The sequence below is a fragment of the Candoia aspera genome, chromosome 3 (genome assembly GCF_035149785.1).
Source record: "Candoia aspera isolate rCanAsp1 chromosome 3, rCanAsp1.hap2, whole genome shotgun sequence".
Taxonomy (NCBI): domain Eukaryota; kingdom Metazoa; phylum Chordata; class Lepidosauria; order Squamata; family Boidae; genus Candoia; species Candoia aspera.
Window position 1 is genome coordinate 117601915 of NC_086155.1, and position 24404 is coordinate 117626318.

Sequence of the window (24404 nt, forward strand, 5' to 3'; positions counted from 1 at the left end):
TTCATCCATACTATAATTATCAATATTATATGAACAGAGACTTGAGAATTAAATTACTGTTATTACTGATTACTATATTATTAACCATATTGTTGTTGACTGAAGAAAAAGCTGCAAAGAGACCTGGAAATGTCTTAGTTAATTATATTAACTAAGAAATTTCCAGGCCTCTTTGCCACTTACTTACATTAGGAATGGGAACATCTCTGGTCTGCCATGGAGTTTGCCCATCTGAGCTACAGCTGATCTGAGATTAGAACTTCCCCCATCACTGCAAGGCTTTAAAATAGCCTGACCTGAATATTGTGACCATTTTAAGCATCCTGGCCATGGGAGAACATTTCAAAGAGGGGTTACTTATGGAAAATGAAAGGTTCTGCTCCCCAACACTACAAGATTGATAAAGAGTACCTCACATTATAATAAAGCTTTAAAATAACCTTAATTTATGACAGTTCAGGCTATTTTAAAGCCTCATTGTGGTATAGGTGGCATTTTCAAAGGGAAGGAGCTACCAGGAATGGAAAAGGTAGCCCTCTCTAACACTGCAACCTTCTCTCAGAAGTCTGGTACCATACCCAGCAACACTTGAATACTAGTAGAGACTGATTTGATGTTGCTGTGATGCAATTTATTTATTATATTTATTTATTTTCTATCCCACCTTTATTATTTATGTTGGTGGTTTGACTGAATGAGTGTATATAGCAGGGTTTCTCAACCAGGGTTCCATGGAACCCTAGGGTTCTGTGAGAGGTCACTAGGGGTTCCCTGGGAGATCACAATTTATTTAAAAAATTATTTCAAATTCGGGCCACTTCACATTAAAGAGGTAAGTTTCATTCTTTATTTTTAGTTTAAGAACACTGTTAATGCATATATACAGGCCTACCCATGAAACAAATATCATAATTTTGTAACTTCTGGCCTATATTTCATCCTGAATGTGCAGGGATTCCCCAAGGCCTGAAAAATATTTCAAGGGTTCTCCAGGGTCAAAAGGTTGAGAAAGGCTGGTGTATAAGGTGGAGGGAGTGAATGGACTCAATAAAAAAAAAAATCAATCTTTTGCAAAGGTTGGGTGGAATCTGATGCTATTCTATTGACTGAGCTTCTGCAGTGGAAGCAAGGAGGAAGAGTTCCCTTTCCTCTTGCAACTCCCAGTGTTCTTCCATAACCTGGCCAATAAATTAATAAATATGCATATTTTGAAAATTGTTTCATGTGGTAGAGGTCACCTGTGTGATGGACATTGTGAACAGTAATCTATCTGGGTTCAAGCAGATCTAATACGGGCTCACATCTAGCCCAATGCCCCTGTTGAACTTTTAGTCCCTAACGCTAGTAAGAAGCCCATATTAAACAAAAATGTACTTTGTGGAATCACTTTTAATTCTTCACATTGGAAGTCAGTTACTTTTTTTTCCCTCCCGATTACGTGTGTGTGTGCACGGATGCACGTATATATAATTATATTTAATATAAGAATAGAGTTCTTCTAATTCACTGTTGTTGGAGAAAATTGGAGGAGCTCTTGAACCAAAATCAAGACAAAGATCAAAACACACATACAAGTACATTCTTCAATAAATGTTTAGGCTTTGTGGGTTTTGTGTTCTGTAATGCAGTTTGTAACAATTAATTCTTCCTCTCCCCAACCTTCTGATGAAGCTGAGCAACCTGGAAGAGACACACGATCAGGTCAGTGGCATGGCACGCTGCCCATATAGCCCCCAGCACAATTCTACAGCTCTCCTGGCAAGCACTGGTGAGTTATACGCAGCGACTGTCATGGACTTCCCAGGGAGGGATCCTGCAATTTATCGCAGCTTGGGTATTCTTCCTCCACTTCGGACTGCACAGTACAACTCTAAGTGGCTCCATGGTGAGTAAGTGGAAGACACACATTTCTTCCTTGGCCAATGCTTTCTTTTAAGAACTTCAGTTGATTCCTTTTGAAGGAAGCTTCATTCGTACAACTTAATGCTGCTTTGTCCACAGCCTCTTCATATTTGGAGCAAAGACTTCTTAGAAGTCATTCTTGAAGGATTGAAGTTGGTCACGTTGGATGGAGCTGGGGCATGGGGAGAAACAAGGAAAAAATATAGAAGATGTGAGAGTTACCGTGAAAATATAAGAGGCATCTATCATAAAGATCATGTGATTATTTAGTTCTTAGTGCAGGTAGTCCTCATTCAGCAACTGCTCATTCAGTGACTGTTTGAAGTTACGATGGCATTGAATGAGGAGACTTACGACTGGTCCTTGTAGTTGTGGCTGTTGCAGTGTCCCCACAGTCATGTGATCACTTTTTGGGCACTTGGCAACTGGCTCGCAATTACAATGTTGCAACGTCTCGTGGTCACGTGATAGCCATTTGTGACCTTCACGCTGGCTTCCGACAAGCACAGTCAATGGAGAAGCCAGTAGGAGGTTGCAAATGGTGACGTCATGCCTAACAACTGTGTGGGATTCGCCTAACAACGTCAACCGGCACTGCAGGAACTGCCATTGGAAGTTGGCGCGGTCGTGTGACGTTGCAGTTTATAACTTCACTGTGTAGCAGTGGAGTTCCCGATCTGAATTACCATAGTTAACCAAGGACTACCTGTAACTGTAACTAAAAAGGTCATTGGCAGGTGGATCCAAACACATGTAGTCTTTGGACAGTTACTGCAACATATACTGTATGTAACTGTGTTACTACATCGTTGTTCTTATTCTTGTTGTTATTTGAATGCACATAATCTTGGCAGGAGAAAGGAAGCCACAGACTGCAGCTGACAGATGTAAGTGGACCCTTGTTGAATTCAGGAATGAAAGTGAAAGGTTCAAAAAATGTTATATAAAAGTTGGGGTTTGAGGAAGAATTTGGGAGAGGAAACCATAGCCTCTTGCATGAATTCTAGGTACATGTCCTAAGGAAACAAGGGTATACGTGTAGATGTATGGACTCCATTTAGGGAACAAAGTTATTTTCCTCTGTTTTTGTTTTTCAAAATACATTTCAGAACCAAATTTTGTGTCTTCATATGACATTGGAAACTTCATCTACTTTTTCTTCCGAGAGAATGCAGTGGAACATGACTGTGGGAAAATAGTTTTTTCTCGGGCTGCTCGAGTTTGTAAGAATGACATTGGTGGCAGATTTTTGCTGGAGGATACTTGGACCACCTTCATGAAAGCTCGTTTGAATTGCTCCCACCCTGGAGAAATTCCATTTTACTACAACGAATTACAGAGTACGTTCTTCCTGCCAGAACTGGACTTAATCTACGGGATCTTTACCACTAATGTGTATGTAGTTTATGTAGTATTTTTCTTTCTAGAATATTCAAAATTAACTTGAGAAAGAGATCTGTTTATATCCAGGAGTGGGCAGTCTTGAAAACAAACTGATATTGAAAATTTTCTAAGATATAGACTCTTGAAGAAAGAAAATAGAAAATAATTAAACACTCACAACTTCTAGAAGGGTAAAAAATTAACAGAATGTGAGTTTTTTAAACCTAAAAGCTTTCTTTGTTGGAATTTTTAATTTGATAAGATTGTAGCAATTGGCAAAAAAATGGAGACTATTATATATTAAAATATTTGTATCATCCACATTCATGAACTAATTTTCAAAGGTAACAGTTCCATGGTACAATGTTTTTTTAAAAGTATACAAAGGAGTTAGGAAAACAGGCCTTGTATTGCAGCATTAATACTAGGAATTATAGGAGAGCATTCAACTGGAGACCAGAGATCCTCTGAAGTATTGTCTTAATCACACAATGAAAATGCATCGAGAGAATCCAGGCCTCTTAAGGAAGGTCGTTGAGCCGGGATGGATGCTATGATGGAGTAAATCTTGTCATGACCATATGAACAGCTGTTTCTGAGGACACATGACAGGGCCTTTTCTCTCATAACAGCCCCTTTCTCAAAAATCTGAACATCCAGATCTTACTAACATATTTAAAAGTAATGACTAGTAACTTGAATTTTATTCAACAAGCAGTTGGAAGCCAATGAAGTTGTTGTAAATTGATTGTTTCCTTATTATTTTGGTAGCCCCAAGATATTTTATAGTATTTTTATTGTTTTCATTCTGCTTGCTTGCTTGCTTGCTTGCTTGCTTGCTTGCTTTCTTTCTTTCTTTCTTTCTTTCTTTCTTTCTTTCTTTCTTTCTTTCTTTCTTTCTTTCTTTCACCTTCGATTCAGTTTTTGACTCCTGGCAACTGCCTGGACAAGTCCCTGCAGTTTTCTTGACAAGTTTTTTCAGAAGTGGTTTGCCATTGCCTCCTTCCTAGGGCTGAGAGAGAGTGAGTGGCCCAAGGTCACCCATCCAGCTTCATGCTTAAGGCAGGACTAGAACTCATGGTCTCCCAATTTCTAGCCTGATGCCTTAACCACTATCCCAAACTGGCTCTTTCTTCAGTTTTTTACTTAGCTTTATTTATTGTTGGATATCTATATTGATATCTATATCTATATCTGAATATAAATTTATTCCATAATTCAGTTTGATTTCATGCATTGCATCACTGATAGTCAACATATCACAAACAATGTGATTCCTAGAGAGCTAGCTATATTTGTCTATTGCAGCAAACAAAAATCTTTCATAACCATAACATTCTAATGATTGTGATAAGCATTTATATCCATTTATATGCATTTATATCCACAAACAAATGAATCCAATAATATCTTTGTCTTATTGTCCTCTCATTTTTCTAATGGGCTGATAATTTATTAAGCACCTAGAAAAAATGAAGCAGATCTTTGTGGAAGAGTTCTTGGGATTTAAGCTGTTCTGAATTTGGAGAATGACTACCTATAGAAAGGCATTTTTATTTCTAAAATTTACACAGTGCTCCAATTTGTATGAATTGAATAAGTTATTGCTCCCAAATTAGTAAGATGGCTCCCCAGCATATGGAGTTTCTAGGCACACACAAAGAGGAGAAGAATAAATTTCTAAAGCAGGGTGAAATCAAATATGGATTTCAATCAATCAAGCAATCAGTTGTGTTTATTACAGCCCTAAGGCCAGATACAATCAAAATATATAATAGTAATCATACACACACACACACATACACACACACATGCACACACACATGCACATACAGAAAAACAATTAGTATGATATGATCTAAAATTAATTAAGAATAAAAATACTAAAATAAATTGAAATAAAGTACTATGTTAAGAAATTCTAAACCCAAGTAATGGTGCGGTGTATTGCGCAGACGGTAGCACAAAACTGGGCAACTTGGATTTCTGTAAGTGGAGGGAATCCCCAGGTATATTCAACTGCATATTTTTCAAGATTTCATGCAAGACCCTCAACTGTAGAATCTGGCTTCTGCAAAGCATGCAGAATGTACACTTTCCTCTATAAAGAGAAAATAACGCTGGTATTGGAAACCATCAAGTGGAAGCAGTCCTGGGATTATTATTTGTGTTAGCAGAATACAGGATGCAAATATTGGCAAAGTACAAGTGAATTAATTAAATAATTTTAACAGACTGTTCTCTAGGAAACAATATGGAATTGGGTGCCCAGTATATATGTATTATCCGAATAATTTCTTTTCTAAAGGTCTGTCTAAACAGCACTGAGTTAGGAGTAATATATGTGCTCTCTAGGCATATATATAGCAATTTTGTCTAAAATTAAAATATTTATTGTTAAGTCTACTAGCTTTTATCTGTTCCCTTCTTTAAGAAAAAGATAGTTTTGTTTTGTTACTTCATTCCAGGAATTGTGGAATGGAAGTACTTCATTCAGCTACTTTAATTCTGCACTGAATATCTTTTACCTTACTTCAGCTAAATATTTTGTGAATATTACTAAAACATCACACTCTACCTGCTGTTCTGCTGAATTAGATCTACCTATACCTTTATCACTAAATCAGCTTGTCATTTGCTCTTGTTTCATAGCTGTTCAATGTGCTGAATTCTTGCTTAATCAGTGTACTGCTGAATACTGTGTAGTGTCTTCCCTTTGAGCAAACCTTTGAGTAACTAGTTTGTTCAACACATCAATTATCTTAAACAAATGCTTGTTTTATTTAAGAAACATGTATGCTTTTCTATTACAAAAGAGATACTGCTGTCTGGTGATATAAGGAAACTGTAGACATGTACTCAGCTGAACTAGATCAACCTTTTCCAGCCTGAGCATCCTCCAGATGTGTGGACTTCCAGAATTCCCCAGCTAGCATAGATGTTGCTAAGAATTTAGGGAACTGAAGTTTGCACATCTGGAGGATATCAAGATTGGGAAAGGCTGACCCTAGATAATTTGCAAATAATTTCAGAATGACAGATATAATTCTTACCGCTTGCATACATGAATGATTATTGTAAGAAACTATGCTGTTTTAAACAGAAGGGTGTTTATCCTTGCTTATTTTAAAGATGGAGGGTTTTGTTTCTTGCCCAAGTTTATATAATAAGATGTCATATCTTCACATTTCTGTTTAGCTACCTTAGATAACCAACTGGTAATTTCCAAATGACTTCTGTTTTGCCTTATTCTTCAAGGAATAAATGTCTACATGTTGTATTCCAGTTAATGTAGCAGTATCACAATACTTAAAAAAAAAGCTAAGCTAATTTAGAAGAGGGTACAATGTTGGAGACTTTTATTGTAGAGTTCACAGCAAAGTAATGTATGTGAAATGTACTAAATAATAATTTCAAAATGCATTATTTATAGTCGCAGGTACCACGAGACGGTTAATTATAAAATATTGTTAAAATATAAAGAAATCTTTCTCAGCTTGGTGACTCCAGAGATATTGGTCTAGATCTTACAGTACTTCATTCTAGGAAGCTCTAAGTCAATAACCATGAGCCATAGTTATGTCCACTCTGAGGTGAGATGCAAAGAATTGTAAGTGTTATGGAAAACTCACACTGGCTACCTAAAATATTTATTTTCTGTTTTCTCTATGTGTGTTTTTTTAAAGGAACAGTGTTGCTGTTTCAGCTGTTTGTGTGTTCAACATGACTGCAATAACTCAGGTCTTTAGTGGGCCATTCAAATACCAAGAAAACTCTCGTTCTGCCTGGCTTCCTTATCCCAACCCTAATCCTAATTTTCAGGTACTTAAGAAATAAAAAGGTTTTCTTAAAGTATGCATGTCCATCAAACTGCAACCACAGTTTTAGAAAGTTAAAGTATTTATCATCAGTGCTCAACTTGGAAATTCAGAAGGGATCAGTAGATAAGTAAATAAACGTGATAAAAATCATAAAACCCGCCAAAATCCAGAGTTTAAAAATTAGCTGACAGCTTTAAAAAAACCTACAGACCACCTGCCAGAAGTATCCATGGTCATTGATGGGAGTTGCAAGCTGATAACACTGGGAGGGCCACACATTGTCCATTGAGCAGGGATATTTTTGGTGCCTGTTAGAAGCTAAGAGCGTCTGGATTAATCTATCCTATCCCACGTAAAGAATGAATTCCATAATCTGCTGCCCCTGGAAACTCATCATCCTGTGTTTCCATCAGCTAGATTCCTTTCGTTCTTAGAAAAGTAACATGACCCCAGACATATACTGTAAACTGTATAATATGGGAGGAGATGGACTTTCAGTTTTCTTGTCCCATTTATGGTTTAATAAGTAAGAATCGGCACTTTAAATTGGGCCAGAAACAGACTGAAAGCCCGTGCAACTGATGTAGAACTGGTAGAGTATGATCTGTAAAGTGCAACACCAAAAAGGCAATTGGGTTGAAAATTTTGCATCAGCAAAAATACAGTGTGGGGGCAGTTCCTGTGAAGTGTGTTAAATTAGTGTGCAAAGGAAGGACTAAGCATGGATTGCTGTTGCCAGGTCAGCTTTATCCAGGAGATAGAACTAGCATACCAGTTAAAATTGAGCAAAAAAATTTTCCGCCCACAATTGCCATCTTAGCATCCACAAACAAAGTTGGATCTATACCCCTCCTTTATAATTCTGTACTCTTTTGAAACAGAGCAAGAGCCTGAGGGCTAAAACACAGCAGTAACTCCGATTACAACTCTGATAACCAAACTCTTGGGGAGGAGTTTCCTGTGGGAAGAGTAGATGCATAGAAAAACAGAACATCCTAAAAGAGCCTGAGGCTCCCTTTGTAATTATAACCACAACTGCAGCTAGGTGAGGTGAGGTGCCATTATGCTTTTGAGTTCCAACTCCTGTCAGTCCTATCCAGGATGGACAATGATGAGGAAGCAGGGATGTTGCAAACCAACACAATCTGGAGCACCATGTGCTCTGTACTTCTTGTATTTGTGATATACATGTGTAAGGATCAGAACGTCACTTACCTATTCATTTCTGCTTTGAGGTATCGTCATTATAACAGTTCCTATATTTGTATGTGTGGATACTTGCGGAGTAAATGCAGATAATCTGCTAATGAGGAAAAACACCGATCTTTGAAGTATATTATATAGCTGGATGATCAGTCAGCGGTACACAGCTTAATATAAGATTTAGCCTGGAGATTGTTATGATTTGGGATCTTGGAATGCATACCATATGTGTCTTGAGTTCTTAAAATCTTGAATTATGTAAACAGTACTACATGTGTATGCTTTCAGTGTGGCACCATGGATCAAGGCCTGTATTTGAATCTGACAGAGAGGAATCTCCAAGATGCCCAGAAATTTATTTTGATGCATGAAGTGATCCAACCTATCACACCAGTTCCTTACTTCATGGAGGACAATAGCCGTTTTTCTCATGTGGTTGTGGATGTGGTACAAGGAAAAGAAATGCTTTTCCATATAATTTATTTGGCCACAGGTAAATTACTTCCTTATTTCCTCATTTCCTTTATTTTTAACATGTATAGATTGTCCAATAATTCTTCATCTGAGATAATGAAAACCTAAAATATAAAACCACATTAAAACACCTGTAGTAAAATAACACAAAATAAAACCAACAGCAAGAGGAAAACAGTGGTATATGTAATAATACAAAAGTAAAAATACCAACAGAAAAAGACTAAAACCTATGAAAGACTAAATCAATTTTGTAAATATCTGGGAGAATAAAGATGTTTTCAGTTGGCATCAAATCAATATAACAAGTGCTGGGTGATCTTCTTGGGAAGTTCTACCACCAAAAAGGTATTTTTGTAGATACCTACTTCATTTCATTTTGTGATGCATGCAGGTTGCTAAGCAGAGGCAGGATTCAAATACTGATAGTCCTCACTTAACGACCACAATTTGCACCAGAATTTCGGTTGCTCAGCGAAGTGGGTCATTAAGCAAATCTGACCGGATTTTACAATCTTTTTTGTGGCAGTTAAGCAAATCACTGCAGTCAATAAGCAAACCACATGGTTGTTAAGCCAATCACATGGTTCCCCATTGATTTTGCTTGCCGGAAGCCAGCTGGGAAAGTTGAAAATGGCAATCACATGACCATGGGGATGCTGCAACAGTTGTAAATGTGAGCTGGTTGCCAAGCGCCTGAATTGTGATCATGTGACTGCAGGGACACTGCAACGGTCATAAATGTGAGGACTGGTCACAAGTTGGCTTTTCCAGCACCGTTGTAAGTCTGAACTGTCGCTAAATGAATGGTTGTTAAGCGAGGACAACCTGTAGCAGAAAATGTATTATGTTGTCAGGGGAACTGCTGAAGAAAATCATGCTGAGTTGTAGCTGCAACTCAGTTACTTTACTGGTCACGCCATATACAGAATCTTGCCAGACTAAAGGTTCCTTAACTGAGCTAAAGGGAAAAATACCCTTGGGAATCTAGGGCAGTGCTAGTCTAACTTTCTTCCTTGCCCCCCCTCCCCGCCACTCTCCAATGTGTGCAAACTGTGAGAAAGCTTATCTGCCTGGAATGTTCTCTCTCCTCCCTCAGCTCCGAGCTCTATTACATATATAGGTCTAATTAAACAAATTGTAAATTGACAGCAGTATCAGTTCTGCAGCAGATTTATTGATGACCTTTGGCATGATACTTTCTCTAAATCTCAGTTAAATATTGGAGTATAGGAATAATGGATCAGAACAAACTATTACAGTCATTGACCAGTGCAATATAAGAATAATGCTAACTTGTGTCTCATGTTTAGCCATGAAGGATTAGGCCTCTTGCAACTCTGAGTACTTTTTAAGGGATTATTTACAGAACAAATTGTTTAATTCAGCTTTCTTGAACTTGGGGCCCTTGAAATACGTTGAACTATGATTCCCAGATTCACAGACAGTATGACCAGTGGCTGTGCAAACTTGTATGATGCAGTTTGTAGATCAACACATGTAGAATTCAGTTGCTTATCAAATTTGTGATAATGTGCTATGACCCCACATTCATTGAAGATTTGCAAATGAATTGATATTAAGTCATCCATCCATCCATCCATCCAAATCAGTCTGTGTTTGTTAATGTGTATTTGCATAGATTTATCCAACTGTCAATGAGATTTGCTTCATTAGAGAAAAAAATTGTCTAACATTTATATTTTGTTTGCCAATCATTCTTATGAACTGGAAGTTGAAATGGGGGACCAATGGACTTTGAAAAAGCTATGTATTTTGTGAATTTTTTCTTCTGAGAAATTTAGAAAAACCTGTTTGATGCTCCAATTCCATTTCTAAGGAAATGCAATGCTCAGGGAAGTTTCATAGATTTAAAAGACGTAACAATTAAAGCAGGTTTAAAAACTCATGGTCAGTGAAACAATTCCCATATTTATGTCCTGATTTGCAGGAATTAAAATTTTGACTTAAGTACCTGGGTATTCTTGACAGATGTTGCCTTAGTTATCAATGTTAATCTTCAATTATAATGCCTGTGTTTAATTAGACAGTGGCTTCTGTTGCAGAATATTGGTGTGGCTGAGAAGGGGAAAAGATATTTGTGTTTTCCCTATTGGCAGTTATTAAAGCTGCTTGTGTCCTGACAAACAGGAACCACGCTGAGATGAGGAATAGGTCTCTAGTGTTTTATTACTGCTACAGTAGACAGAAAATCCTACCAAACTGAAGAAGCGTGAGAAAACCCAGACAGATAAACCCCAAAACTCAAGGCGGGTCTGTTCTGGGTTTCTTTGAATGACAGCTCAAAGTCTCTAGACTACGCGTGCGTTTTCCCCCCTGGATAGGGGCCCCCTCCTGCTCACCATCAGCGCTCGTGACATCTTGCATATTAAACCTCCTTGTCCATCTTTTGTACATTGTAAAGTGAATTAGTAGCAGGAGTTTAGTCCAAACATATAAGCTGAATTCTGTTCATGCATTAATATTTTCTTAGTCATTTATGCTCCCCTCCAAGCCCACAACCTCTTCTGTGGGTTCACGGCCCTTCCGTGAACTGTATGTGCCAAGTTCTCTATCAAAGAGGTTAGTAATGAAAGTCAGCAATTCTTTCCTGATGGCCTCTGGTTTTACACAAGTGTCTCTCAGAATCCAAGCCAATATGTCCATCTATAATTTTCTTTAAGAAAAATCATAAAAACAGAACAACATCTCTGTTTCATCTCCTCATTCTCCTGTTAACTTTATTGGATTTCCAAACAAAATAATTGTACCTAAACTGAATTTGACATTTTTGCCAAACGGCTTGGCAAAAGAAACAGAAAAGTAACGACTTCATGATATGATTTCTGGCATGGAAGTGTGGACAAGTTTAATATTTTAAAAATACAGTGATTTATTTATTTATTTATTTCCCAATGTAATCTTCCTTTGAGGAATATGCATCGCCAACCCACCTAATAAAACAATAAAAATGGAATAAGTTAAAACAGAAAGGTTGTACTGCATTATATATAAAATAATGTTCATCATAAAATTATGAGTTTATGACTGCAGAAGTATCACATTTAGTATAAATATGAGAAATAAGAAGCTTAAAATATATTTATAACTAGAACTAGTGTTAATTCATTTTCATGCAATGTAACTGCGGTGTAGTATTTGAAATGTCTGGTACTTAAAATGAAGCTTTCAAGTTTTGAATCTGTATGTTGAGTGTACACTGTTCAAAATCTAACAAACCTGAGAAGAATATAAACATGCATATAGCATGAATAATCAACAAAAAATGTAGTTATAAAATCATCTTGAATATATACTGTGAGTTTTGAAGACACTAAAATGCCAATAAGATCTATTTTTTGTCTTCCATTTCTTTTGAGTTAAGGCTGGCAGAAATGAAATCCTGAGCTAGTAGTTAGACAACTACTAGTTGTCTCATAGTTAGACAAATGTGTTTGGAATGGAAATATTTTCAGAAGCAAGTTTGTTATTATGTGAATGTCTTTCCACTTGGCTATTATTGATAGACAGCTCAAGTGTTTTTAGTCCTTGTCCAGTATTTTTTATTTGCTTGGTATGTTGTTTAAGAGCCATACACTGTTCTGGCTCATAGTATACAGTGTTTTTTTTAATCCGTTCAATCGTGTCCGATTCTTGGAGACGGCCTGGACAAGACCCTTCAGTTTTCTTGGCAAGGATTTTCAGAAGTGGTTTGCCATTACCTCCTTCCTAGGGCTGAGAAAAAATGACCCAGGTCACCCAGCTGGCTTTGTGCCTAAGGCAGAACTGGAACTCACGGCCTCCTGGTTTCCTAATGTCTTAACCACTACACCAAATTGGCTCTCCATAGTGCAGGTAGTTCCCGCTTAATGACCTTTTGTTTAACCATGGTTCAGAGATATGACAGGGCTAAAAAAAACGTTATTTACAACCCGTCCTCAAAGTTAGGACCGTCACACCACTCCCAAGGTCAAGGATCATGATTTGGGCACTTGGCAACTGGCATCCCACGGTCACATGACCACAATTTACAACCTTTCCAGCCAGCTTCCAACCTGAAAAATCGATTGGAAACAACTGATTTGCTTTACAACTGTGTGACTTGCTTTATGACCACTGCAAAAATGGCCATAAAATCGGGTCCAGTCACATGGTGCCTTGCTTAACAACTGCAATGGCTTAGCAACTGATTGAGTAGTACATTGTGTGTCTAGTCTGCAGGAGTTCCTTACGTCGATTATGTTACAATGACCTCAACTTTTGTATTGCAAGTTGTTGAAAGAAGTATCTTCATTATGCTGAAATGATATATACTTACATGAAACCATCTTTCAGACAGTAATAATTTTTTTTAAAAATGTAAAAGGAGAGATGAACTCCTAGTAGTTAGCTGTGCAATTTACTGTATCGAATCTTCCTTTCAGATTTTAGATAAAATGAGGCAAGTTCCAGATTTTTCCTCTTGTGCTTTACTGAATGACCATTCAGAATCTCTGAAGCTAAGAAAAACAAAACTCTTTTGTGAAGGGGTACGTGGATTAGATCTAAATTCATATACAAGTCTCAATGTGTAGGTACAGGTGTTTCTAGCCTGTGTGTGGCCTTCAGGCAGAATTAGAAGTGAACGTTGAACTATCAAAGTTCTGTAAAGATTCATAACCTGCAGTTATTTATGCCTTTCACATCTTCTTTCTCAGTCCTTTTCCCGTGCTGTGTGAAACGATTCAATTAAGTATAATTTTGGAAGATTTTGGAAAAAAAATCAGGGTGCTTGCAAAGTATAATACGCTGTTTCACTAATCTGAAGTTTTATGTAAACTAGCATTATAATTACTTTTGGAGTAGCTGGGTAGCATAGTTATGCGTTATTGCATATTAGCTCGGCTCTTGTGGGTTATGTCTTTGTATGTCCCTCTGTGTCTCTGTATGTGTGCCTACAGACATGCTCAGGCTTTTCTTTTTTAACCAGACTGTGATAATTCCACAAACTGTAGAAATTAAATTATGTACGCATTTCAGTGAAGCATGTAAAATAATAGACTCATACCTGCCAGTCTATCAACCTTTTTTTATCTCTAAACTTATTATGGATTTTAAATCATTATGAACTTGTTTTGTCATGAATTGTTATGAATTTTCATTGAATTATTTGTTGAATTTCATTATGAATTATCATTATGAATTTTACTATTGGAACAAAAAACATGAATATGCATTGATATTCATCACCCTATTGCTTTTTGGGCTAAGAAGCATAACAGCACAGAAAAGAAAGACTAGAAAGTAGTGAGCAAAAGTAATTTAAAGCAGGAGATAAAAAGTAATCTAAATCTCATTTAAATCACACCATTCATTTTATCTTTCTGCCTTTGCACATTATCCACTGATCCATACATTGTCTTTTATTCGTTAGACTTCTCCCCTTGTTCTTTTTCAGGATCTCATCAACTTGATCCAACAATTAGTTTCTCTATCCTCTGCTTCCTCTTGTTCTGTTCACTCTTCGTTTGCAATTTGATCCTTATTCAATTCTTATATAGGAACAAACCATCTCAGTGTATTTTTCCCCCATTGGACATTAATGTATTTTTTCCATTGGCCATTTATTTTTGTATTCAGCTCATATTCATCACCTATTCATTCTTGGCCCTACTTTTTCTTGATTTACTACAAACACTTCATAACTTCCCCATTCCTACTGCATTCAACTTATTTTGATGTCCCTTCAGGGATACCCAACCCTTATATAAGAAAATGAGCAGAAGCAGTACGCATTAGAATCAGGATTTTTTTTACTTCTTTTGACAACCATTCATTTGCTGCTGCAAACTGAGGACCACCACTGCCTTTCTGTCAACATTTGCACTTCTTAAAATTCCTCCAAGCATTTCCTTATCCATAGTAAACTTTTAGCAAGGTATACAATCCATTTACTTTCTCTATGTTTTTGTCAATTACTGTATGTATAATTTGAAATTGTTTATTCTGTTACTGTGATCTTTGATACATCGATTTTCAGATCCATACTCTTTGTTGCACCATACAAACAGTCTAGGATTTGCTGCAAACTCTTTGGGTTCTCAGCCAACAACATGGCATTATCTGCATTCATAAGCATTCCTGTTCCCAACCATCACCCTCTAAATTCACCACAAGCATTCCATTTCTCCATCCATCCATTAAACAACTAAGGGATATCATAAATCCTATTCTTCAAGGATGTACTAGTTGCTAAGCAGTCCATTTATTTTCATTCATAGTTTAGTTCCAATATATTTGGAACTCTTACTGCATTCAGCAACCAAACTTCCACACCATATTTGCATGAAACATTCCATATTTCTCATTATATGCTTTTGCTAAATTAACCAATATGCAATAACCTATCTTTCTGTTATTCATACATTTTGCTTTTTTCTCACTAAAGAAGAAAAATCTGGTTGGCATATCCTCTGTGCATAAAGCCACAGTGGACTTCCCCAAATTTTGTCTCCTATTGTACCCTTTCTATCAGAATTCTGTGATGCTCCTTCTGAGGGATACTTAATAAATTCAATATTTTTGCATTTAGTTTTGCTACCTTTCCTTTTGTATAGAAGGACAGGAACAGCATTCATCCAAATACAGTCTTCACACACACTTCAAGCAGGTTGCACAATTGCTCTCTGTAAACAATCCACGCCATATTTCAACATTTCTCCAGTTACAAAATCTATACCTACAGCCGTATCATTTTAAAACATAAAACATTTATTATTTGTAGCATTCATTTCAATTTCAGTTTTCAATATATCACTGTTGTTCCCATGCAGATCTCTCAAATACTTTTTTACAACACTCGTTTACTTATATTTCATCTGAAACCATTTAATCATTTTTATTCTTAATGCCATTCATTCTTCTGGAGGCTGTTAGTCCTTTTCACTGTCTTCAAAAACAATTTTTATTTCCATTAAAATCTCTGCATTTTCTCTGCCTCTTTTAATATTAACTCTTCCTTGCTGTCTTTGATTGCATTCTTTGAAGCAACTTTTTCCTCTTTATACGCAATGCAAAGTATCTTTTATTGGGTTCTTTTTGCAGCCATTATTTTCTTATGTGCATTTCTTTCTCTTGCACAGACTATTTCACAGCGCAAGTCCACCAAGCATCCTCTATTACAATTCCCATTACAGTAGTGTAGCTTCAGACACTTCTTTTTTTCAATCTGTACCAAGCAGTTCCCACATTCTTTCTTTTACGTCCATTTTCCTTTCAGCCTGTTGTGAGATTAATTTCTTTTCTAATACTTCTTTATCATATAGGGTTCGTACTTTGTCTTCCTGCAGTTGTTCTACTTTCAGTCTCGTTTCTTTCACATCTTTCCTTTTCATGTCCATTTTTTCCTAAGATCTGCTCTTGATACTATTAAATAACAGCCTGTCCTTCACTCAGACCCTCTCATCACTCTTGCGTTCATTATCAATTCTCTTAGGTTTTTATCATAGACGAATCAGTCACACTTTTAGATGTATTCCTTTGCCATATGTACACAGAAGTGGGCTTCATATTTAAGCCGTATATTTGAAACAAATAAACTTTTTTAAAGCAGATATTCATCACCAAACAATAATACTTTTCATTCGTTCAGAGGAACATTTTGCCTGTACTCTTTCACTTTGTTCCCAGTTGTCTATTCATGATGTGTAACAGAATAACCTTTTCCTCTGGATCCCAGTCTTTCAGAATGCTGCACAATTTTTCACCAAATTCATCCATGGTAATTCCTGCATTGGCTTCTGATAGGCTTCCAGGTATAATTCAAAATACTAGCTTTTGATCCACTTGGTTTAGCTCCTGGGTATCTCAGAGATTATCTCCTTTCAGTAGACCCATTGGTCCTATAAGCTTATCCCAGGAAGATATGCTTATGTCCCTTCCATCCAAGAGATGGAGGGGGTGGCAGCATCATTTCTCCAGTGTAATCCCTTCCCTCTGGATTATATGAGAGGGAAAGAGAGAGATGATGCTCTCTTTTAGAATGGCTGTGGAAACAACACTGTTTCACAGACCATTTGGGATCTGATTGCTACCATTAGTAAAGGGCACCAGAAAAAAAGGGGGTTGTTATATTTTTATCCCACCTTTATTATATATAACTGAAGGCAGCAAACATACCTAATACTCCTGCTTGCCTCCTATTTTTCCCACAACCACAACTCTGTGAGGTGGGTTGGGTTGGGTTGGGCTGAGAGAGAGTGGCTGGCCCAAGGTCACCCAGCTGGCTTTCATGCCTAAGGCAGGCTTAGAACTCACAGTCTCCTGGTTTCTAGGCCAGCACCTTTAGCACTACACCAAACTGGTTTTCAACTGGGTTAGTATTTAACTGTTTCTAATTGTTCACATTTCACATTTTATTGCATTTATTATTCTGCTCGAAACCACCAGGAGTCACATAATGCCACAGAAAAATCATAAGTAAAAACCAACTTCACAGGAGTGTATCATGCAGCTATCACCAGCCTATGAATTCCTGTTTGCATACAGATCCACAACTCTCTAGATGACACCCATTTCTTTATACCGCAGAGCAAACATATGACGCTAAAGGAACTATTATAAGTCATTTGTTTTTGTTTTAACGGTAAGTTAAAACAAGTAAAACAAAAAATGTAAGTGATTATATGACATAAAAACTACACACCATATAGTGATTAAAATAAATATAAAAGAATATACCCATCCACACACAGAGAATCAATTTAGTATCAATATAGAAATAATTTAATCCTTAAACTTTTCATTAAATCTGGACCATATGGAAACAATTAAAGGCTGTTTGTGATGAGGCTTGGCAGGAAAGAGTTAGGTCTGTTGTTCCAGAAAAAAATCCCCATATAACACACCCAAGTCTTTGGGGAAATTAAAGTCATTCTTCAGATCCTGACCTACCATAGCTACTGAAGTATATGTATAATTAAATTTTAAACCAGTTGTTCAAAAGAGCAGTATGACTGAATTGGGAATCAATAGCCAGTTTCCTCCTATGGCTTATAATTTCAAACAATTTTTTTAAGGGCATGACAGGAAAAATAATGCTTTTGAGAGAACAATTATATGGTGTCTGGTTTGGGATTTTCCCTATCAGTGGTTGCACAGCATATACAAAAATGGTGTGATTTTATGAAGGTAGCTTATTTTTAATTCCAGGCCAGGTAACTTGTCCCCTTTCAAATTATATATATCCTGATCATAGAATTATGTAAGCACTAACCTTCCCCTTTTTATTCTTTTTTTCCTTTGCACTCAGTTCTTTTTAACAGCTACAAGCCTTTATTTTGCATAATATTTGGATATACAACTATAAACAATAGAAAAAATACAAATTAAAGGTATTCCGAGAATGTGAAAAATAACCATAACTACAATATTTGAATGGTTTAAACTTTTGTACAGAAATAAGTAATTATCAAAATATTTGGTTCTCAGAATGCATACCTGATTATCTAATTGCATTCTCAAAATGGAAGTAAAATCCTGCCTTTTCAGTTGTGCACAGGAAATGCAGATGTATGTGTCTGAAGTTTGCAGTTTTGAAGCTTCTTTGGATCTTTATTTTCATTTAAAAAATAATAATTTCCAACATGGTATTTACCTTTTTTATAGCAACTGCACATTGAGTTGACATTTCCGTGGAGCTATCTAATACCTTCCCTGGTCAATCACCACCACTACAGATCCCATCAGCACAGCATGTGCATCAGTTTATACTTGTTAACCTTGAACATTTGCCATTTTAATGCGCATTCCCCAGTTTAGAGAAAGCATTTTGCTCCTGATTGATTGACTGATTGCTATTATTTCATTTTTGTAGCTGCCCATCTTGCGATTGTGACTCTGGGTGGCAAACATAGGATTAAAAAACCAACAGAAGAAAAAACAGACAATTAATAATAACATAGTAACAATGATATAATGGCACCTGAGGACAATCTAACTCAATTCATATTAATGCAGAATCAAATTGACAGGCTACCCCTACCTCCAGACTTCTATGCCCAAGGGAACATACAGGACTTAAAAGTTAGCAAGGTCAAAAGATAAGTAAAAAAACAAAAAAGAAAAAAGCAGATGCTTGGAAAACATTAATTCCCATTTTCTATTATTTTTAACCAGCTACTGACTCATGGGAAGACCTTTCCTCTGGTGAAATATTTTGTAGTTAGCTGAGGCTATACTAAAAGTTTTGTTAAATTGATAGACAGAACCACTTAAATGAAAAAAGATCTTCAGAACTGGAAATCTATAACCTTTATTCCTACTGATCTGTGAAGTCTAACATCTGTGAAGCCTAACATTTCAGACTTAGCCTAATGTAAAATTCAAGACATACCAAGGAGAGAATACTTGGTCATTTGACCTGTTTGTATGGAAACTATTTTGCTTTAATATTGTCTGAACAGTTTATATATAAACTTAATGTGAAAACAGAAGTGTAATAAAGGTCAGAATCCAGCACATGTATGTTTATTATGCATCCTGCTCTGTTTTCAAATTGGCTGTGCTAATCTTGCCACTGTTCGTGGCTGCAGCTAGTATTCCTTGCTCTGGAACACAGCTTTTCAAGTTGGTTTTGTCCATTATGTCAATTTCTTGACAAAATGTTCATCTTCAGAGTATTACATTTGAGGATTCGGAATAATGAGTCGTAAGATAATGAATTACAATTTCTTTGTGATTGTCTAAGTACAGCTTTTGGGGGAGAGTGTGTGTGTAAATTATAAGATTTTTGTAACAATGCATTCAAGGTCTGGAAAGCGTATGATGTATGAAGACTATTGCAGAAACAGAAAGAAAGCAGATAATGTTGGCATGAACAGAATGTATTCTGCTTTAAGGTCAGGTATGCTCCCTTCTTCAGCAAAGGATCGTTACCTTGTCGTGGTGCTGGAGCTTGAGCACCTCAGTGATGCCATGAGCTAAACCATGAAGGGCCACCCAAGACGGGAAGGTCATGACAGAGAGGTCAGACTAAATGCGATTCCTGGGGAAGGTAATGGCAACCCACCCCAGTATTCTTGCCGTGAAAACTAAATGGATCAGTACAACCAGAGATATGTCGGTATACCATCGGAAGATGAGACTCCCAGGTCGGAAGATGGTCAAAATGCTACTGGGGAGGAACAGAGGATGAGCTCAACTAGCCCCAGACGTGATGACGCAGCTAGCTCAAAGCCGAAAGGACGGCTAGCAGCCAACGGTGCTGGTGGTGAACGGCGAATCCGATGTTCTAAGGATCAACACACCATTGGAACCTGGAATGTAAGATCTATGAGCCAGGGCAAATTGGATGTGGTTATTGGTGAGATGTCAAGATTAAAGATAGACATTTTGGGCGTCACTGAACTGAAATGGACTGGAATGGGCCACTTCACATCAAATGACCACCAGATCTACTACTGTGGACAAGAGGACCACAGAAGAAATGGAGTAGCCTTCCTAATTAATAGTAAAGTGGCTAAAGCAGTGCTTGGATACAACCCAAAAAACGACAGAATGATCTCAATTCAAATTCAGGGCAAGCCATCTAACATCACAGTGATCCAAATATACGGCCCAACCACAGATGCTGAAGAAGCTGAAGTAGAGCAGTTCTATGAGGATCTGCAGCACCTACTGGATAACACGCCTAAAAGATGTTATTTTCATCACAGGAGACTGGAATGCTAAGGTGGACCTGGAATTACAGGTAAGAGAACAAAACGAAGCAGGACATAGGCTGATAGAATTTTGCCAAGACAATTCACTCTGCATAACAAACACTCTCTTCCAACAACCTAAGAGACGGCTTTATAGATGGACTTCACCAGATGGACAACACCGAAATCAGATTGACTACATCCTTTGCAGCCAAAGGTGGCGGACATCTATACAGTCAGGAAAGCAAAAGGCAACAGTGATAGGGGGAGATATGCCCCATTAAATGCAAAATTCCAGAGGTTAGCTAGAAGAGATAAGGAATTATTTTTAAACAAGCAATGCGTGGAAGTGGAAGAAGACAATAGAATAGGAAGGACAAGAGACCTCTTCCATAAAATTAGAAACATTGGAGGTAAATTCCAGGCCAAAATGGGTATGATCAAAAACAAAGATGGCAAGGACCTAACAGAAGAAGAAGAGATCAAGAAAAGGTGGCAAGAATATACAAAAGACCTGTATAGGAAGGATAACAATATCAGGGATAGCTCTGATGGTGTGGTCAGTGAGCTAGAGCCAGACATCCTGAAGAGTGAGGTTGAATGGGCCTTAAGAAGCATTGCTAATAACAAGGCAGCAGGAGACGACGGCATCCCAGCTGAACTGTTCAAAATCTTGCAAGATGATGCTGTCAAGGTAAGGCATGCTATATGCCAGCAAATTTGGAAAGCACAAGAATGGCCATCAGATTGGAAAAAATCAACTTACATCCCCATGCCAAAAAAGGGGAACACTAAAGAATGTTCAAACTATCGAATAGTGGCACTCATTTCACATGCCAGTAAGGTAATGCTCAAGATCCTGTAAGGTAGACTTCAGCAATTCATGGAGCGAGAATTGCCAGATGTACAAGCTGGGTTTAGAAAAGGCAGGGGAACTAGGGACCAAATTGCCAGTATCTGCTGGATAATGGAAAAAGCCAGGGAGTTTCAGAAAAACATCTATTTCTGTTTTATTGACTATTCTAAAGCCTTTGACTGTGTGGACCATAACAAATTGTGGCAAGTTCTTAGTGGTATGGGGATACCAAGTCATCTTGTATGCCTCCTGAAGAATCTGTATAAGGACCAAATAGCAACAGTAAGAACAGACCACAGAACAACAGACTGGTTTAAGATTGGGAAAGGAGTACGGCAGGGCTGTATCCTCTCACCCTACCTATTCAACTTGTATGCAGAACACATCATGCGACAACCTGGGCTTGAGGAATCCAAGGCTGGAGTTAAAATCTTTGGAAGAAACATTAACAATCTCAGATATGCAGATGATACCACTTTGATGGCTGAAAGCAAAGAGGAACTGAGGAGCCTTATGATGAAGGTGAAAGAAGAAAGTGCAAAAGCTGGCTTGCAGCTAAACCTCAAAAAAACCAAGATGATGGCAACCAGCTTGATTGATAACTGGCAAATAGAGGGAGAAAATGTAGAAGCAGTGAAAGACTTGGTATTTCTAGGCGCGAAGATTACTGCAGATGCTGACTGCAGTCAGGAAATCAGAAGACGCTTAATCCTTGGGAGAAGAGCAATGACCAATCTCGATAAAATAGTTAAGAGCAGAGACATCACACTGACATCAAAGGTCCGCATAGTTAAAGCAATGGTGTTCCCCGTAGTAACATATGGCTGCGAGAGCTGGACCATAAGGAAGGCTGAGAGAAGGAAGATCGATGCTTTTGAACTGTGATGTTGGAGGAAAATTCTGAGTGCCTTGGACTGCAAGAAGATCAAACCAGTCCATCCTCCAGGAAATAAAGCCAGACTGCTCACTTGAGGGAATGATATTAAAGGCAAAACTGAAATACTTTGGCCACATAATGAGAAGACAGGACACCCTGGAGAAGGTGCTGATGCTAGGGAGAGTGGAAGGCAAAAGGAAGAGGGGCCGATCAAGGGCAAGATGGATAGATGATATTCTAGAGGTGACGGACTCGTCCCTGGGGGAGCTGGGGGTGTTGACGACCGACAGGAAGCTCTGGCGTGGGCTGGTCCATGAAGTCACAAAGAGCCGGAAGCGACTAAACGAATAAACATCAACATGCTCCCACGTACCATATGGAGGGGGAGTGGCAAAACAGGGCTGCTTATATTCTGTAGGAGAATTCCTCTGCACACACTTACAAATGATATGCTGAATTATTCCCCTGGTATACCTCATCTATCACTTGCTAGTCTTTACTGGTAGGCATGGGCTGGATAGGAGATGTGCATGGACCTTCTGTTCCTTGTTATATTGGTTGGACTAAGTTCCTGTTAACAAATTGGTTAATGTTGTTGTGAATGTAATGGGAATCTCTTTCTGCATGGATACTGTGCTTGTGCCATTTTTTGTTTGAAGGAAAAATGGTTGTCTGAGCAGGAGAACCTTTCATAAGAGTGATGACCTACCCTTTTTGGCCCGAGCATCAAAAGTACAAAAAGAATGTAATTGCCGTATATGCTAGAATGCTTTTGAAACTCTAGTGCCTTAGAATGATGCTGCTCCTAGCTACTTATCTAAGGAGCAAGCAACAGGGTGATGCTAGGCAGATGGGCTAGTCTGACAATCATAGTCCTTCTATTTATATGTGCCTATTATCAGTAACATTTTGGTATATGTGCAACAAATTGAATAAATATGCTTAGGACAGGGAACAGTTATGAATACCTGAGGCAAGAAAAGGGAATGTGGCTTTAAAAATTATTATAAGAGTAAAATTTAGTGACAGTCCTTTTTAGGAAATGGGCAGGTACCCTGGTTTACCATCCTTTCCTTTAAATAGTTTTTTTGATAAACCTAATGTTATTATCCATGCCTTCGAAATATGAAGCTACAATCTTACATTGCTAGACAAATTTCTTGGACCTGAGGTCCCCCAGGTGCATTGAACTACAGCATCTTTGTCCTAAGATGGCGATAGTTGATCAGTACATCTGGAATGCACCAGGTTGAGAAAAGTTCTGCTAGCCTTGATGGCTCATACTGAATTACTAATCTGCTTTCATCCTCCTGTCTGCCACAGCCCTGGCAGAGTAGGAAACTGTGTCTGGGAGGAATCAATTTGCATTCAGAAAGCTCAGTCGCCACTACCATGTTTCAGTCAAAAGGAGGTATACCAAGTGGATTGAAAAAGAATCTTGCAGAAAGTGTTGAAACACTGCTTTCAGCTATAACAGAAAAGCAGGTTGGATCAATGGTATAAGGCAGCTGTTGTTGTTTTTTTGAGCTTCAAAGAATAGCAATATTCAGCTTCCACCTCACTTCCTCAGGATAGTTTCCTTTCTTCTCTTTCTATTGAAATGTATGTGAAAGAGATTGTGAGAATAACATATTGGTAAGTTCTTGATTTGACTCACTTCTTGTTTTACAGATCATGGGACAATTAAGAAAATCCTTGCCCCAGTTAACCAGACAGCAAACAGTTGCTTGCTAGAGGAGATTCACATCTTCCCAAAGAAGCGGTGGGAGCCCATCAAGAGCCTGCAGATTTTACACAGTCAGAGTGCTCTATATGTGGGACTTCAGAGAAGCGTGGTGAAGATCCCACTGAAGAGATGCCAGTTTTACAAAACACGCAGGTATCTGTCTGATTGGCTGACCTTAAAAGATCTGTGTGGAAAGATGAGTAAAATATAATTACAGTGTTACCTAATTTTAAACTATTTTCATTAAGTCGCTATCTGAAGTAGAACAATTTTCAGTTTAATAGAGGAAAGACATCAATTGCAAGAAGGGTATACCACTGTTATTCCCATTATCATAACAACAGTCTCCAAATGTGTTAGATGGCAACACCACTCCTAATGAATCAGATTCAGTTGATTAACCTTTCAGTTATACCCTCCAGTCTCATAACTCTCTTACCTAAAGCAGTTTTCCATCTTAGGCAAAGTAGAATGTTTCCAGAAA

At 37.7% G+C, this 24404-nt stretch overlaps 1 protein-coding gene across 1 annotated transcript in view; it reads left to right on the plus strand.

Moving 5' to 3' along the window:
- The window catches only part of SEMA5A (semaphorin 5A), a 169099-nt gene that overhangs the window by 99746 nt on the left and 44949 nt on the right, over window positions 1-24404 (plus strand). The window contains exons 8-12 of the mRNA XM_063298707.1: window positions 1672-1885; window positions 3012-3297; window positions 6972-7107; window positions 8598-8802; window positions 23866-24073. Of these exons, the coding sequence (XP_063154777.1) occupies window positions 1672-1885; window positions 3012-3297; window positions 6972-7107; window positions 8598-8802; window positions 23866-24073 (1049 nt within the window). The remainder of the gene's footprint in view (window positions 1-1671; window positions 1886-3011; window positions 3298-6971; window positions 7108-8597; window positions 8803-23865; window positions 24074-24404) is intronic.